Raw genomic sequence first — 17,427 nt, 5'->3', positions numbered from 1 at the left:
TCAGTCAAAACATCATAGCAGGCTGAATACAATAAACTGCAATTTTTCTATTTGTGGTGACGAAGTGTATAAATTGTGAAAATAACCTGTTTATATATTTGTTATACTATGCAAATGAGCTGCTCCCATACATTCGAATAAGCGCTTCAATAGTACGCCTTGGCAAAGGGCAACGAAAGACTCCTATTAAAACCCTCTAGTTCTCAAGCTTGTATTATCTGACGGTATGTCATTTTATTAATGTAAAGAAAGACAAACTTGATATGTGGAAACCAGTTACAATAGAACATGGCCCTTACACTGTGAAAATGTTTTGTAGCAATGCACTCAACACCGCATCCGGATGTGGTGTTGAAACATCAAAACAACCTAGAATAATAGAGGTGCTCCATGGGCTAGATGTGACAGAATCAAGAATTGGGGGGAGACAAGATACGAATTACATACATTTTAGCTATTCTAGTTTTTTTTTTAGTGCTACAGGTGTTTCAATTTTTTTTTGCTGATTTTCCCAGAACCCACTTTTTCACGTTTCTTTCATGCACCAACAAGCATAATTATATTGATACGGATGCTTTATCTGTATCCGGTTACCGTATTTCACTGGCTAAAAAATGTTAAACGTTATCGCTCAGTTCAGGATGCGCCTGAACGCATCGGAGGTTTCGCGAATGTTACGATGGTTCTGTCTGTTGTCGACGAACCTTGCTGATCTGATTGCATACGCGACACGAATTATGTAGTAGTTTCTGGAAGGCGCGCGGGCATCAGCGAATAGGCTGTAATTTTCGAGGACTGACGTATGCAAACCGACGCGCTTGACCCGCAGATGAGATTTTTGACGATTGCCGACATTGCTCACTGCTATCGTTGCGATTGAGTAGGCACTATTTATTTACCGTCGCTACTACGTGGCAATATTTCCAACACAGATTTTTCCAGTTATACCTTGCACGCCTAATTCTTACATAGTTGGCTGTGCAATAAGCTACCAAAAATGAAATGGTACAACAGTTCTTGATAAATGGCATCGTCGTGCGGGTGTTTGCAAAGCGATCTTGCAGACAGACGACGCGCGAGCGCTGATGTAGATATTTTGTGCACTATTGTTACTTCAAAAATAAAAAACAAACTGTTGTGGCAGGCGTATATTCATTACTCAAACGTGTTTTTTATATCTAAAAGCACATACAGATCACTAACTTATTGTTTCAAGCTTAGCTTACAGCAGGCTGTTTTAGGCCGGACTTTGACGGATGAAGACGGAATAGTCCAGCAACAGTGCGCCGCAGCCGAGGAGCGAGCTTCGGCGCGCGTCGGAGCTTTGCTCCAGTGGTTGCGTGCCCTCTTCCTCCGACCAACGCGAAGCGAAGCGTTCGCTTGTCGGCGCGCGCTGAAGCTTGCCGACGCGTGCCAGTGGTTGGAGCATAACAATAGGAACGGAGTAGATCCTGTCGACCGCTGACCAATGCATCACCAAACCGTCCCTGTCATCGTTCGCTGGAGAGTTGGATTATTTGCGCATGGCATAAAGGCTGAACTGGATTTTCCATATGTCATTTAGATTGTCTTGTGTTTTCCTGTTCTGTCGGTTTTAGATTGTTTTCGTAGCGTCATGTACGTAAGTGTATCTTCATGGTCGATATAGTGTGCATGTGGTTGTGTCGGTCGGGGCTGATGTAGACGGCGGAGATTGAGCATTGGTCGAAGACGGCGCAACAGATAGAGCGGAAATGTGGCACTCGTGCGTCGGTGACAACGTGGCAAGAGGCATGCCTCGAGGAACTACTTGTGGGCACTGTCCGAAATTTCGGATGGGAAGACATGTCTGATTGTCTGCAACAGAAATGATGGTGTGTGGGAAGGAGACATTGTGAGAAAGCAGGAGTGAAGTCGCGGGAGTAAGGACGTAGTCTCCGTCAGGTACAGGTGGGCAGGCTAAGACAGGGATGCAGGTTGCTGCAAGAGATGGCAGGCGTATAAAATCCGCGGAACAAAGCTGAGTTGGAGCTTGAGCAGGAAGGTCAATGGGAACAGGTAGGGGTAGGTCAAGTTGTACAACGCCGGCGGAACAGTCAATCAGAGCAGAATGGGCGGCCAGAAAGTCGAGTCCGAGGATCAGATTGTGAGGGCAGCGTTCGAGCACACTAAACAAAACGGACGTGTGGCGACCGGCGACACTGACACGAGCAGTACACATTCCAAGCACAACCGGAGTTCCACCGTCGGCGACCTGGAGCAGTCGAGTCGGAGCAGGAGTCAGTACTTTCTTCAAGCGCGTTCGAAGCTCCGCACTCATAATGGAAATTTGGGCTCCAGTGTCGATGAGTGCTGTAACGGGCAAACCATCCACGTCCACGTCCAGAAGGTTCCGATTAGTAGGCAGGGTCAGCAGAGGAATTTCAGGCCGGTTTTCTAGAGCAGCGTCGCCTCCAGGAGCTGCCCCAGTTAGTTTCCCGTCGGAGAGCGGCGACGGTAAGCTGGGGATGGAGAGCGACGCAGCTGGGGCGAACGGGAGCGGCGACTATGGGGTGATAGCGAGCGGCTGGTCGCGGTGGCTCGAGCGTTGTCAGGTACGACTTCAACCTCGGTGGAGAGTGATGGCGGGCGAGGATTCAGTGGGGAGCGGCGGTAGGAGGGAAAGCTTGGTCGAGAGTGGGCTGGCCAGGAACTTCGACAGTGGCGAGAGATGTGGCCCGCACGTTCACAGTAAAAGCAGATGGGTCTATCGTCATGGGTGCGCCATTCGGCCGGGTTGCGATAGCTCAGATATGGACCGTATTGGCTCCGGTGAACTGGGGCAGAGGCAGCAGACGAAGCAATGTCAGGACGGCTGGCGGAGCAGATGGATGGAAGACCTACATTGGCAAGTTCTTGGTGAATGACCGACTGAATGAGTGACACAAGCGGCTGGGAATCGTCACAGCACTGCGTCACAGGCGTGGCAGGAGACGCTGCTTCGATTTCTCGCCGAACAATACGTACGACGTTCTCGGAGGAGGTGGGCTCACGCGGTGGACAAATGTCTTCGCACGTCGATGAAGCTGCGGTATTAGGTAGACACGTAAACTGTCGAACTATGCGGGAACTAACTCTTCGCGTCTTCAAAGTGGCGACATTCGTTAATGATCTCATTGACAGTTGTGATGTTCTTATAAACAAGCAGGTTAAACGCGTCGTCACGCGATGCCTTTTAAGACGTGGCTGACCTTGTCTGCCTCTGCCCCCATATTGTTATCTACTTTGCGGCAAAGAGCGAGGACGTCCTGGATATACGCCACGTAAGATTCAGTGGACGTCTGTACACGGGTCCCAAGGTCTTTCTTTGCAGCACGTTGGCGGCCGACGGGTTTGTCAAACAAATCTCTAAGCTTCTGTTTGCACTGGTCCAAACTCTTAATCTCTTCTTCATGCGTTTCGAACCAGACCCGTGCTGTTTTCTTGAGGTAGAATATTAGAATATTATATTAGTCAGCATAAGCGTGTTGTCCCACCTGTTGTGTGCGCTGACCCGTTCATAATTCTGTAACCAGTCATCGACGTCAACGTTGTCGATCTCGGAAAACATGCCAGGGTCGCGAGGCTGGGCCAGGATGGCCATCGGTGGCGACGACGGGGCAGTGGTTGAACTCTCTCCTTCGGATGATGTGGCGGCCAGGTTACGTCCACTGCGGAGCTCCGTCTTGCGCAAGTGATTATCCCGCACGTCCACCAATGATGCTACGGGAAGGAAGAAGCGTACGGCTATTTACAGATGGCTTTTAATGGCCGAGCCAACAAGCGTATAGCAGCGATACTGCTAAACTCTGCTTCGTCGTCTCCAAGACCACCATCAGCGTCCTCTTCTTCCCACATTACCGACTGTGACAATATCTTCACTAAAGCCTTTTCAGCTGACTGCTATGTGGTTCGGTTGAGTAGCTGCGTGCTATCAATCTCAAGCGATGGCTAGTGCAGCCGACTATTTCGATCACTAGGATATAGGGAACTCTAAGCTATTTGATAAAACAATAATTTGACAGAGAAACAAAGCATTTCTGCATCTTTTTATGAGATTAGTCACGTTACCAGGGGTTTCCTCCGTTGATTAGTAGGACTAGGTTCTTCTTTTTTCGTTTCTTCTCAGCAATAAGATTTATCTTAAGAAAGTGTCGCAAAGCTAGCATTACTAAATAAATGACTACTTGCTTTTTTATATATTCGACAATTTTCAAATCTTGAGTAATGTGCAGTTCGAATGTTTTCTTAACAAAGCATTGCAATAAGTAAAATGTCGCCACAGAGGGCTGCGGAAATCGCGATGTAACGTCCACTCACGTGAATTACGGACCGCTTGTACGATCTTGTCTGCCAGAGCTCCTTCATAAAAGTAGTTGACACGTTTCTCCATTAGTTCCTCGTAAGTATGTGCAAGGTCAGGATTTTTCAGTATGTCTCCTTTGGTGAGAGGATCGTCACTGCCCGTCTTGAAGTACATGTCCCTGAGTTGAACAGAAAGAAAATTGATTTTGCTCAAATGAATAACAATTACTAAGCAGCGGTGATCTCGTCAAAATTGTCAACACAGGAAGGAGAACGTTCTGGGAAGCGCTCTAAGGTTTAAAAAAAAAGAAGGCCCGTGGAATACGGGAATAGAGGCTTCTAAGCACGAGGTTGCGGGATCGAATCCCGGCCATGGCGGCCGCATTACAATGGGGGCGAAATGGGAAAACACCCGGGTACTTAGACTTAGGTGCACGTTAAAAAAACCCCAGGTGGTTGAAATTCCCGGAGTCCTCCACCACGACGGACGTTGTAACCAGAAAGTAGTTTTGGCACGTAAAAACCCATAATTTTTTATTTAATACGAGAATAGCAAGCACAGACCGTGAAGAAAAGCCAGATTGCCCATCACCGCCTATACAGTGTCATATCACGTGATCCCCTGGCTCCGCATGGTACAGCAGAAAGACTGACAGGACAAGGCTGCATAAACTTCATCAAGACGTGCGGAAATGAATTTATTTCTGCTTCAAGGAAACCTAAGGCATTCTTAGACACATGCTGCTCACGTGCGCACTTTTGGAGGTTTCTATTATCTGACGCATGATTCCGCCTGCGCTCTTTTCTGGCGATAGTACATTTTTCAAACAGTGACCGGCAACCGCAATCACGATGATATGCAGCTTCAGTACATCGTGCAGCTGCAAGCGCAGTGGGTTAGCGTTAACGTTGAGTGTCCCACACTGCGCATGCGCTGTACGTAAACGATGCTGGGGCTCTTACGTACGTACGCTGTTTTCGGGATTTAGCGGTGAACGCTAACGGGCACGCAAGGGGTGAGCATTACCTATACGGCAACATGGCGGCGCAAGTCGAAGCGAGAGCTGTCCGCTTCGGATCTGTCGAGATGTTGGCCTGCACTGCTCGGCTCATTCGTTCCCCACTAATGCTTTAAATTTGCTCTAAATTTCTGTGATGATGCTTTGAAAGCGGTGTACTGGTAACAAATTGGCGTTGCTTCCGAGATACGTTCTCAAGTAGCGGTGCAGTAGGCTTAACGAGAGAGAGTTTGCTGACGCTTTCTGTAACCGCGTCGAGACAGCGCCAAAGCCTGTCTTTCACTCATTCGCCTGACATAGTGAGGCACTTGGCGATTCGGCATTGGATTAGCTCGACATTTCGTAGGGATGTTGCTTTCCTGCATACTTGGTGTTTTTAGGCCTAGATGGCGCCGTATGTTTGCGTCAGCGTTTTGCTCCTTTCCACTATTCCAAGGCTAGTTTGCGCCACGCAGTGCAGCCTTCCTTAGCGTTAGTGTTGCGTCGCACGCTAACGCTAACGCAAGCGTCTTACGCTGCACCAAAAGTCCGCAATGAATGCAAGCTGTCCGTTCACAGCTCTCAAAATTTTATGAGCATGTTGTGTTACCGTGCCCTTCAAGCATCTCCCGCTTTGTCCGATGTGCATTCGGCTACATGAAAGTGGCACTGAATACACAGCAGCCCCGGAACATTAGATAAATTTCTTTCAAACCCTAAATCATCCACTCAAATGGTTTTTCTACATCCATCTTCATGTTTCCTTTCTCTGTAGGGGACACGGCACAGCACATAGTTGCAGGAAACTCTATGTGACAAAGAAGGTGGTCCCGTGCGAGCAGAACATCCAGATGCTGTGTCACCCACTGTGTCTCGCTCTGTACATGCATGCTGCTGCTCGCTGCGCAGCAGTTGCACACAGGACGACCGAGGAGCTGGAGCGAGTGAAAAAGCGCTGCTTGTGACCACGTGAGCACCCAGTGTGCCATGCTGTCCCGACACCTCCCGATAAAGGAAATCTAGACTGATTGCATGACGGCTGTTAGAGCAAATTATTTAGGACGCTCTGAGGTTTTCCAGATTTTTTTTTATTAGAGTTTAGGGGTCGTAGAAGTTTATTTAAAGCTAAAAATAAAAGGTCGAAAATAATAGGTCAGTAATCCTTGAAAAAAATGGCCATTTCTGACGCTATTCAGAAGCAGCAAAAATTTTATTTTATAAATAAATTTACCTAGAAGTTGACTGGTTTAACAGTAACGTTTTGTTCACGTTTGGGCTCAGGGGGAACGCGTATTTACTTCTTTACGCTGTGATTCGAAATACTCTCACCTAATTCTTTTTAATTTGCGAAATTATGTCTCTCTCAGTCTTAGTGCTCCCGAAATTTATTCATCTATCTACAAAGAAGGCAGGGAATTAGAAGCTATTTTTTCTCCACCTGTCAAGCATTTCACGATTTCGCATGAGCGAATCTGAGCTGAAACAGAAATTAGAATACCGGAGATACTTACTTTAAGGTTGGAGCGTCCTTTAGGTGCTCGTGCTCAAGTTGTATGGTCATAGCTAAAAACTTTCCAACTTTTATGCCTTCCCTGGCACGCTTTATAGTGTATTCAAAATGTTCGTTGAACGACTTGTCGCTGAAATACGTGATGAGTTTCTCATAACCGCGAAGTTCTCCCGGCACAGCCACCGACAGTCCACCTGCGCACCACGCACAAAATGAAAAGTAATGATTTTAGCGCAGTATCGCAGAACAGTGAAAATAGGCCTACTTCTATGATAACGTGCCTAAGAAATTCCTGTCATCTAATTTGGTCTTATCGCTCAGCTATCATGCCCAGCACCTAGTTATTCCTCACCCCTAAAGTTAGGTGCACTATCCGAAATTGCCCCGCGATGATACAAACAGCACGGCACGAACTGTGCTCGGCGTCCGCAAAAATTCTCCCCGGCTGGATACACGCGCTTTAATTCCCGCGTATATTGGCTCCGTCTCCAACCACGGTCCTAGCAAGAAGGAAGTGGTGCTTAGCAGGCTTCTGGTGGTGGGTATCCCTTACAACAGCGGTCACCTGCTCTTAGAACTGGCTGCAATTTCCACTGGGTGGAACATGTCCAAAACTGCCCCCTTCCGGTGACTGAAATTCAGTCCTACCACCTGAATCAATCCAAAGCTGGAGAAAATAAGATCACCTGAAAAACGCCAGCTGGAGAGGGGAGAGGATGAAGAGCAAGATAAAAGAGAAGAACAAAAAAATTGCAGTGGCGACATGACCATTGCTTCATTTATTATATGTCTGCAGGCTAACTGCATATTTTGGCGCAGCTCACGAGTGAACGAATATGGGTGACATTTTTCGTGCAAAGTTGCAACGTCCGAGTGGTGTGCAAGAGCTATCAAATCCAAGATGATTCTTCAGTCGACCTCCTTGCGGACACGACAGCGGTTAGCTCCTGGATCTTGTTCTGGATCGGGCTGTCGTGTCTCCCGCGGAACTTGTTAAACGAAGTTCTGCGAAAATAAATAACTCAGTAGCCTTATGCTCGTACTCAACCTGCTGCCAGCTGGTACTCAAACGACTGTTCGAACGTGGAGCGCCGTATGGCGAGAGATCGACAATTCTTCAGGCCATCAATTGCGACGAAACACAGCAACAACTTTCCGAATAGAACACAATGACGCAAGCTCCTTTCTGCCTTCCCACCTAGGAGGAAGCACCCAATCGAAATTTTATGACCAGAAACGCTTGACGGGTCTTCTGATGACCCAGAAGAATTGGTCACTTTACATGAAGGTGCAGCAAAATAGAATGGATGGCTAACCGACCATGAAGGTGTAGCAAAAATGGCACGAATTCTCAATAGTGTAGGGAAGAAAATGGCGTGAATTGCACTTACTAAGGCGTGTTTGCGAACCTAGTGTACGGGGAAATTCATCTTCCTGTCTACACTCAGGAGAAATTATCTCGAACGAAGGGACCAGGCGCTGTTCTAACGTTTTTGGTCTGGTTCTCCAATTTAATACTTTCCTGAGAAGGCAACGACTTATTCGACTTGCTCAATCAGAGTTCCTGTTAGGATCAGTCTTAGTGCTCGTATTTTCCTGCCTAGAGGTTTGCAACTAGATGCCCAAACAGAAGGGCCCAAACCTCTCAAAGCACTACTAGAGCTGCTATAAACCTTTCCTCACTAGTAGTCTGAGCGAACCTGCAAGACTTGTCGAGACCTTCAGGGATAGTCACATTCTCACTCCAGAAACCCGGATGTAATGCAACCCCAACTAACAGAAAGTGTAACTACTAGACTTCGAGTGACCGACTCGGAGCCCGATGATGCGTTGCGATCACCGGCATTGTTCAACCAGACTGAGAAACAAGTACAATCGGAATCCCAATGTCTACCTCAGAGTGGAAACGAGGCCATACTACTTATTTCTTCACGTTTACTCCCCAGAGAAGGCGAAATGAATGAACAGGCGCTGCGAGCTCAAGATCAACGTCAATATCAATACTAAAGAGAGGCAAAGCAAACAGAGAAGAAATATGCTCAGGCAGACCAGTCCTTGAACGAGGCTACGATGGTCGTGAAAAGGAGGCACTACACTCTTTGAAATATTTACGCCCTTTGGGGCGTATCTTGTCCCACAACAATAATCGTCATCTGTCTTGCCCGCGTTTCCTTTCTTTAACGCTGCGAGCCCGGTACTTCCCAGTCACGAACGGCATGCGCGTTATCAGTGTGACGCAGCTTCTCGAAAGGAAAGTAGCGAGCGCCGAGCTTTCAAGAAAGGAAACTCGGGCAAGACAGATAACGATTATTGTTGTGGGACAAGATAAGCCCCAAATGGTGTAAATATTTCTAAGAGTGTATGAACTGATGAGCTTAGGTCTAACATACTAGTCGCAGTACGTAGAAGTTCTTGCCTTGGGGGTTGAAGGCGTCGAATATGACTTTCTTCTCACTAGCCCCAGATATGAAATCTTTGAGAATAAACATTCAGTGGGACGAGGCTGTGTCTGTAAACTCCGATGAAGATAACTACAAATATGTGGCTGTTGCAAAATTTACTCTTTAGCCCAAAAAGTGACACAGTAGACAATCTATCGAGAATTGTTTTGCATGGGAGGCTATCCTCCTGGTACCACCAAGTTCTAAGTATATTTTGAATTACACTGTACTGCTAAAGTACGGGTAAACCCCAAGAATCTAACGAAAGAAAAGACACAGCTGAAAGAGTAGCTGCAGCGCAAGTTAGGCGCAGGTATCATTCGCACATCTGTGTTGCTTTTGGCATCACCAATCACCAATACTGCAAAAGAAGACGGCAGCCTCAGAATGTGCAGATTACAGGGCGATTAAGAGCCAGACGCAGCTGATCCCATCCTCAATGCCTCGAACAGACACCATCATTCAGAAGACGGTTGAGTGCACCTGGTTTTCGAGAATAGATCTGTAACAAAGTGCATCTGGGAAATGCCACTCCAAGAAACCAAGCAATACACCGTCCTTTTGACGCCATTTGACATTTATGAGAATTGTCTTCACTTATGAGAACTGGCTTCAGAAGCTCACGAATTCTGTTCTGAACCCATTTCATGGTCGCTCTGCTATGCGTATGCAGGCGACATCATCGTGCACTGTAGGAGAGAAAAGCATAAAAAAACACCTTGTGTATATTCTCGCTGCCTTATTTGAAGCGATGCTCAAGATAAGATTCAAAAATAATGAGTTTTTTTAAAAATAAAGCATTTTGTGGGGGTCGAATATTAGATGGTACCGCGGAGAACACCAAGAAGAATTCGTGGTGCGCATAACTAAGCTTGTAATACCTCCTAACGCAAATCCGCTTGGCGTGTTTTTTGGACTAGCTGGATATTTTAGAGCGTTTATCCGAGACTACGCTATGAAGACACTGCACTTAACAAGACTGCCTCAAACAGATGTACCGTTCAGATGGACCCAAGAATGCGATAACGCGTACGAAGAGCTGGTGCAGATTTCTTCTGACCATTTCCTTTTGGATTTTTCCCTTCCGTTTGAACTCAACGGAGATGTGTCTTATTATGGAACGGGAGTGGTTCTGTATGAGCGAGATTTCACCCGGACACCCAACCAACACGCTTCGCAGCGGTTGTTTACTTGATATACTGTGGTATTTTCGATCATTCCACAGACCAGACAGTTCTATGGTATTTAGAGCGAGTAACGCCATCAACATTGTCTCAGCTGTAGGCGATGAAACAGGCGCTAGAATACATACTACGACAACTTCAACAACAATGTACAATCTTCACAGATTCAAAAGCATCATTGCAAAGCCTTTACGCGAAAAGCAATAAATCAAGCAATTACATTTTGGTCCAGGATGTAGTATACCTACACGACTTGGGATCTAACGCTGGACATCTACAGCATTTCAGTACCTTCCAGGAAATTACAGTATAACAGGTAGATGCCTCGAGCGTCCAGTCGCGCGGCCATTTTTGTGCATTTGTGGGCTTCTTTCAAGCTCGGAAAAGCGTTCTTGTGGAGCACGTGTTGAGCAGACGGAAAGCTGTATCGGGAGTTTTTCATATTGCTCTACAGTTTTCTTATTGACATTTTTCATATAGCTATAATATTTGGGAAGTTGATCAATTAATTAGGACTGATTATCTAATTCGGCGGAATGAAAAAAATAATTTGAGTATCTCCAAGCGACGGCAAACATTACCATGGTTCTGTCCAGCTACGTGGCATTTGCATATGTATAATATTTGGCTGAAATTACGTGGGACATCCTCTACAATGAGTCAATTCGTTTGCTGTCTAAACTATTCGTTGCATCAGACACTTACCCTACTACTGATAACGTCACACGATCTGCATTTTTTTTTTTTTTTACTTTTCTTCTGCCGACTTCCTTTTAGGGCCTCTCTTCTTCTTCGTCCCATTCACTGCAGAGCAGAATGTAGGCTAAAATACACTGGCTAAACACTCTGAATTTTCACTAAAGAGCTTTCTCTCTCGTTCTTTTAAGAAGGCGCAAGTTAACTGTACAACAACTGAGAAAGCCGCTTTGGCAGTCCTAAAGGCCGTTCGGTTCTTCCGCTCATACTTAGAACGAAATTCAAGTTTTAACTGATTATAAAGCACTCACACACATTTGGACCTTTGCGAAACCTAATGGAAATATAGCACACTGGGTGAACAAGCTTCAGCAATATGCCTGTGAAGGCAGCCATCGCCCAGTGGCTTAAATTAAAGATGCAGACGGTATGTCGAGGTTGGCGGTCACGCCTGTTGTAGTTCACAAAGAAAGGATAAGTAGCGTTAAACTTTGAGGAGGAACTGAAACACTCAAGCCCACGGCGGAGTGGAAAGCTACGGTGCCTCCGACCATGGCATCGAAAATCTTGGACCTCTACCATAGGATCTCTAATTCAAAGGAAAATAACGGATTTTGGAAAACATATATAAAGCTGATGAAGCGGTTTACATGACCCTTATATGAAAGGAGACGAAAAAAGTACGTGTAGTCATGCCACAAACATCACCTGAATAAGGTGAAATTCATGCAATAAAGACAACGAATGATATTGTCAAAACACTCAGGGACACCATTTCAAGTTGCCCGCTTCATCTTGACTGCAGTCAAAATAAGCTCACAAAGATGTCTGTAGGTGTCGAAAAAATGCAAGCGTTCCTTGAATGCGTGGAGGAATGCACAAGAATGCTAATATATCAGGCCAGGAAGAGAGGACGCCAAGGGCGTGAACTTGCTACTCTGCCGCAGAATTCTTGAAAATGTGAAAGTCGTGGTATCCGTTAATTGTTCAGTCTTTCGAAGCCATAAACTACAGAAGTGGGCAGAACGACGTGGTGTAACACTCAGGTTCACTGCCCCGTACCATCCAGCAACTAATAGATTAGCGGAATAAACTATTCAGGACCTGAAGTAATACATCAGCATGTACCCAAGATTTCCACGAGTGATGGAAGTGCTTCGTTAAAGTAGTGGTAGCTCATTACATCTCGAACACAAATGGTCTAAGATAAATACTACTCTTTGTTGCAAATGGGAAGCCAACTGACCTTCCAGTCCATGTGTTCTTGAGAGTAGACAAGATTGTAATACACGCAGAAACTAAGAGGACGATCGAAGCTAACTAGCGTGAAAGAATGAAAATAAGTTGGCAACAAAACACAACGTTACCATTGCTGGAGTTAGGAGACTGTTTTGGTGAGAAAAGAACGACGAAACACCCGCCCTTGTTACGGTTCACTGTGTGCGGCGATGAACGTATGCCAAGCGCCTGAGACTCGACGTGCCTAGTCGTCACGCTGGTCAACATGAAAAGACTTGTCCGTCGCGTGTGTGCGGCGGGATTGTGCACCAGTGCAAATCCTACTTTGGCCTACGTTCAACCTCCCCCCCCCCCCCCCCCCCCCCGCCCCACACACACACGCCGGGGAGTGGTTTCTCTCTGTATTTTTCTGTGTTGGCTTACCAGTGTGCTGACCAGGCTCTCTTTCAGGGAGCAAGAGAGAATGAGGTTTCCCGGATGGTGTAGCGTATAGCGAGGCCAGCGAGACGTCACAATCTTCTCTACCCTTGCAGGCAGGAGCAGGCGCGCCGAACGTTTCTGTACTTTTTGCATTGGAGCGCACTGCTCACCCATAATGCTGCGTTAAACTTCTGTTATTGTTTTTACATCACCTCGTCTTCCCTGCCACACCCTCTCCCACGGTCAATCTGGCTCCAACTCCAAGCAGACGCTGTTGAAGGTCGCCAAAACCCCATCCCATAACAAATGGTACCAGCTCGTAACTCGTGGCAGCATTAAGAGGAAGCTTTAGCTCGGGCCCAAGTCCGACTCGGCCCATTCAAATACATGTAAAACGCAAAAACGTTTTTCTGAGATAACCCTTGAACCAATTTTCATGAAACTTGTTGCATGTGAAAGAGAAAGTTCACTTCTAGTGACTGCTACATGCGGAATTTCGATTAAGAGCCTGAATGTTGATAAAAAGATTTTCAGAAATTCCAAAGTTTGAAAAAAGAAATAGAAGCACGAAGTTTACAAGAATAATAGTTCTGCATCAAGAGCAGATATCGCGGTTCTGTAAGCGGCATACATTAGATAATTGAAAGCGAACACATTTGGTATGTTATTTAATGTCTTACGTGAATTTTTGTACTATTAGATGCAGCTCACAGAATTGTGATATCATTGTTCATTGCTGAGTTAGACTTGTAAATTTCATAGTTTCGTTTTATGAAATTTTCGAATTCTGCCAATTTTTAATAAAACAATAGACGACCTAAATAAAAATTCGAAACAAAAGCACCACTAGACTTAAAATTTTTCTTTTGAATGCAACACATCTCGTCAAACTTGGTGCAGCGGTTTCCAAGAAAAATGAATTCTCCTTTTACATTTATTTAGATAGGAGCACCCGAGCTAAAGCTTCCTCTTGAGGCGTTATGCTTCGAAAGGAAGACAGACTGGGAGCGTTGCTTGCCTACTACCATGTTTGCGTTGTGACCACGCCGCATAAAGCCACCAGTTTTTCGCCAACAGAGCTCGTTTACGGCCGCTCGCTGCGATCGCTGCTGCGTATGCTCCGTGAATCATGGGAAAAGCGCGGGGAAGACCCACTTTGGCGAGTACGTGCTTTAGATACTAGAACGCTCAAGGAAGTCGCAGAAGTCGTCATAAAAGGCTGTCTAAAGCCCAGCGCATGTCCAAGGTGTATTACGACCAGACAGCCATATCCCGTCGATCTGAAGCCGGCACTAAAGCAATGATTCTGCGACCATCGCAGAAAAACAAGCTCGAGGTGCAGTGGGAAGGTGCCGAAAACGTGGTTCAGAAACTGTCTGACACGAACGACGTTATAAGCACGCCTGGAAAGCGGAAGATACAGCGGGTTTGTCACTGTAATCTGTTCAATCCTTACAGGGGAACGGGAAGCAGTTGTATTCATGATGATAAACATTCCCGAAGAGATTCCGGTAGAGCTTCCGGGGCTCGTGTCAGTCACTAACGGAGAGGCTAGGGAACAACTAATTAAGGAACTAGTTTCTAAAGCGCAGCTGGAGCCTGAAGAAATGACAGAGTTGCAGGAAATCTTGCTAGAATTTCCGGACTTTTTTGTAGATAGGCCAGGAAGGACATCGGTTCTTACACACGACATCGAGCTCACTTCTTCGGAGCATTACGGTCAAAGGATTATTGAGTGTCACCGCGCCAACGTGAGATCATGAACGCGGCGGTGGAAAAAAGGTTCACTCCAGAAGTGATCGAGCGTTGTGAGAGCGATCCGCGTCCTTGCATAGATTACCGCCGGGTAAACGCGTTCACTAAAGATCAGGTTTATGCTATACCAAACATCGAGAAAGTTAGTAGCACTCGAATTATTCCTACCCTGGATCTACTTCGAGGCTACTGGCAGGCTCCACTCACAGAGCGGGCTAGCAGATCTTTCGCCTCCATATCTCTGTTGGAAACGTTCCACCATAAGGTCCTAAGCTTCGGTTTGAAAAATACACCGTACTATTTTTCAAGCCTTATGAACAAAGTGTTGCGAGCACAGGAAGAGTTCGCCTTGCTTACTTAGATAATGTCGCGATATGTTCTGCATCCTGGTCGGAGCATATGCAACATCTGAGGGTAGTGTTGGCCTGCTTGCATGAAGCAGGCTCAACGGTCAAGGCACGAAAGTGCCAAATGGCGCAAGCACTAGTGACTTATCTCGGTCACGCAACCGGATAGGGCCGTCGCCGTCCCTCTGAGCTAAAGGTGGCTGCGATACGAGATTTCCCGCAGCCTCGCACGAAGACCGATATCCGATCTTTCTTAGGGGTCACCGGGTACTATCAGCGGTACATCCCTACGCAGGCACGTACCCAGGGGTGGGGGGTGGGGCTGGGCGAATCCCCCCCCCTCGAAATTAAGCGGCATACCCCTCCCTGCCCACGCCACCAATACTTACACACATTTCTAAAGTGCCGCCAAATCAATGTTGAGACTTGACAGCTATTCGGTGGGCAACATTTTGATGCCTCTTTCACTCCTTTTGAATGGCGGTATTTATCGGCATCTCTTGGGGTGTCAAGTCCAGTTTTCTCATAGGTTCGGTGCCCGCGCGATTAACTCGAAATGCGTTCAGTAGTCACCATCACGCGGGTCGCTTTTGCTTCGTTAGTTCAACCTTCTTTTTTTAGACTAATCCAGGGACCAGAAAAGGGATTTGGTTCGTAGTCAGCTGATCTGCATGCTTGAGGAACGAGTTGCAGCCGGAGAAAACGTCAGTTGAGTTTAACTTTCTTTTGCTTCATTATTACCTCGAGTGGCGGCTCCCCGCGACGCTGACAGATCGTCGCAACCATATACCCGCGATGTGAGTTAAATAAAGTAAAAATTAAAATATTGCGACACAGCTTCCATCATCAAACCCTGCAGTAACCTTTAAACCCATAAACAATATGACTGCCACCCGTTACCTCATCTGGTTTTTCCCTAAGTATACAGCACTTTCTGTGCAAAATTGGCGACTGGAAACAAGAGTCGCCAGAAGTTGAGAAATTAAGCCAAGGCAACAGTGGTAGACTACTTCTGGGGCACAACAGATAAATTTTATGGCGTGTGAAATCGCATTACGTCGACATTCTTCAGCTCCCTCTTCGAGCTCCCAATCTCAAGCAGCAGTGACCCAAGTTGGCATCAAAGAGAGCGAGAGAGAACTAAACTTTATTGTTAGACCAGGCTTCTTGAGCCCAAAAGTGGGTGGCCTCCTCAGTCCAGGTAGCCATGGCTCGCTGCCGCCGCCCGAGCCCTGTTCACCAACCGTAGCTGGCTGTCAGGGTCTTGCGTCACCAGCAGAGAGCCTCCCACTGGTCTTCCGATTTTTCCTCTGAATCCGCTTCTTCCTGCATGTGATCGCCTGGTGGTGATGATGACCGTAGTACTTCGCGGTTATTCCTGCACTCCAGCACCATATGGCGCAAGGTGTTGGGCGTGTCCAGCGGACAGAACTTGCAGTCTCGCCCGTAAGTGCCCGGATACATGGCGTGCAGCAGTGTTCCATGCGGGTAGGTTCCAGCCTGGAGTCTTCTCCAGGTTACCGCTTGTTCCCTACTCATCGTCGTATGCGCGGGCGGGTAGCGACGCCTCTGCTTCCTGTAGTGCGCCAGGATATCCAAATACTTCTTGGATATCCGTTCATCATACTCATCACAGTCGTTGGTCCGTGTTCTCTGCGTGTCGGAGATGGCTCGGCGTGCATGATCTTGAGCCGCGGCGTGCGCCGTCTGGTTCCCCGCGAGAAATTCGTGTCCCGGTGTTCAGAGGATTTGTGCTGTTTCTATCTCGGTGTTGAGACTTGAAGTGCTGCCTTTCCGATCCTTCCGTTGACATACCTTCTGCATGCTTCTTGCGAGTCCGTCACCATGGTAACCAGGGTCTTCTTGCACGTTGCGATGACCAGGGCTATGCCCAGCTCTTCCGCTGTGCTCGTTCCCTTGGCACGTATGTTCTTAGCCCTTCTCGTCGACCACGCTGTTTGCAAATCGGTCGTTTGCTCTGTACGCAGCTGCGTCCGTGTATCTCACATTCTCTTCTTTGCTGTTGGTGCGTTCCACTGTGTGGTTGAGCGCTTGTATTCCCATCAGGACGGCAAGGTCGTCGTTTTATTCTGCCTGTTGTCCTTGTCTTGGGTGCGCTGTTACAAACCTTGCCTGTATATCGCCTGTCTCCTTTCCTTGTACTCGGGATGCATGTTTCTGGGAATGGTACTTATGCGTAGCTCGTCTCTGATCTCGTGTAGGATACGCTGGGTGCCTCTCATCCTCGACTTTGTAGCCCAGATCTTGGAGCAGGGCTCTTCCCGTTTTTGCTAGCTTTAGCCTACCCAGTTGGTTGACGTTGTGCGCTTCCACGAGTTCTTCCCACGTGTTGTGAACTCCCATTTTTAGTAGTTTAACTGTGGACGTTGAGCGAGACAGGCCCAACGCAATTTTGTAGGATTTTCTGATGAGGGCGTTTACTTTGTCTCGTTGACTGTTCTCCATGTCAACGTATGGGGTCCCGTAGGTGACGATGCTCGTGAGCAGCGCTTGTATTATTATCGTGCAGTCTTC

General features: G+C 47.0%; 1 protein-coding gene across 1 annotated transcript in view; it reads right to left on the bottom strand.

Moving 5' to 3' along the window:
* LOC126540969 (scoloptoxin SSD14-like) overlaps positions 1 to 17,427 on the bottom strand; it is a 142,500-nt gene that overhangs the window by 70,444 nt on the left and 54,629 nt on the right. The window contains exons 4-5 of the mRNA XM_055076195.1: positions 6,812 to 7,004; positions 4,318 to 4,481 (exon numbers count right to left, since the gene is read on the bottom strand). Of these exons, the coding sequence (XP_054932170.1) occupies positions 4,318 to 4,481; positions 6,812 to 7,004 (357 nt within the window). The remainder of the gene's footprint in view (positions 1 to 4,317; positions 4,482 to 6,811; positions 7,005 to 17,427) is intronic.

This window comes from Dermacentor andersoni, chromosome 2 (assembly GCF_023375885.2).
Source record: "Dermacentor andersoni chromosome 2, qqDerAnde1_hic_scaffold, whole genome shotgun sequence".
In the NCBI taxonomy this organism is placed as follows: domain Eukaryota; kingdom Metazoa; phylum Arthropoda; class Arachnida; order Ixodida; family Ixodidae; genus Dermacentor; species Dermacentor andersoni.
Note: the sequence above shows the minus strand (reverse complement) of the source record. Positions and strands in the feature narration are given on the sequence as shown.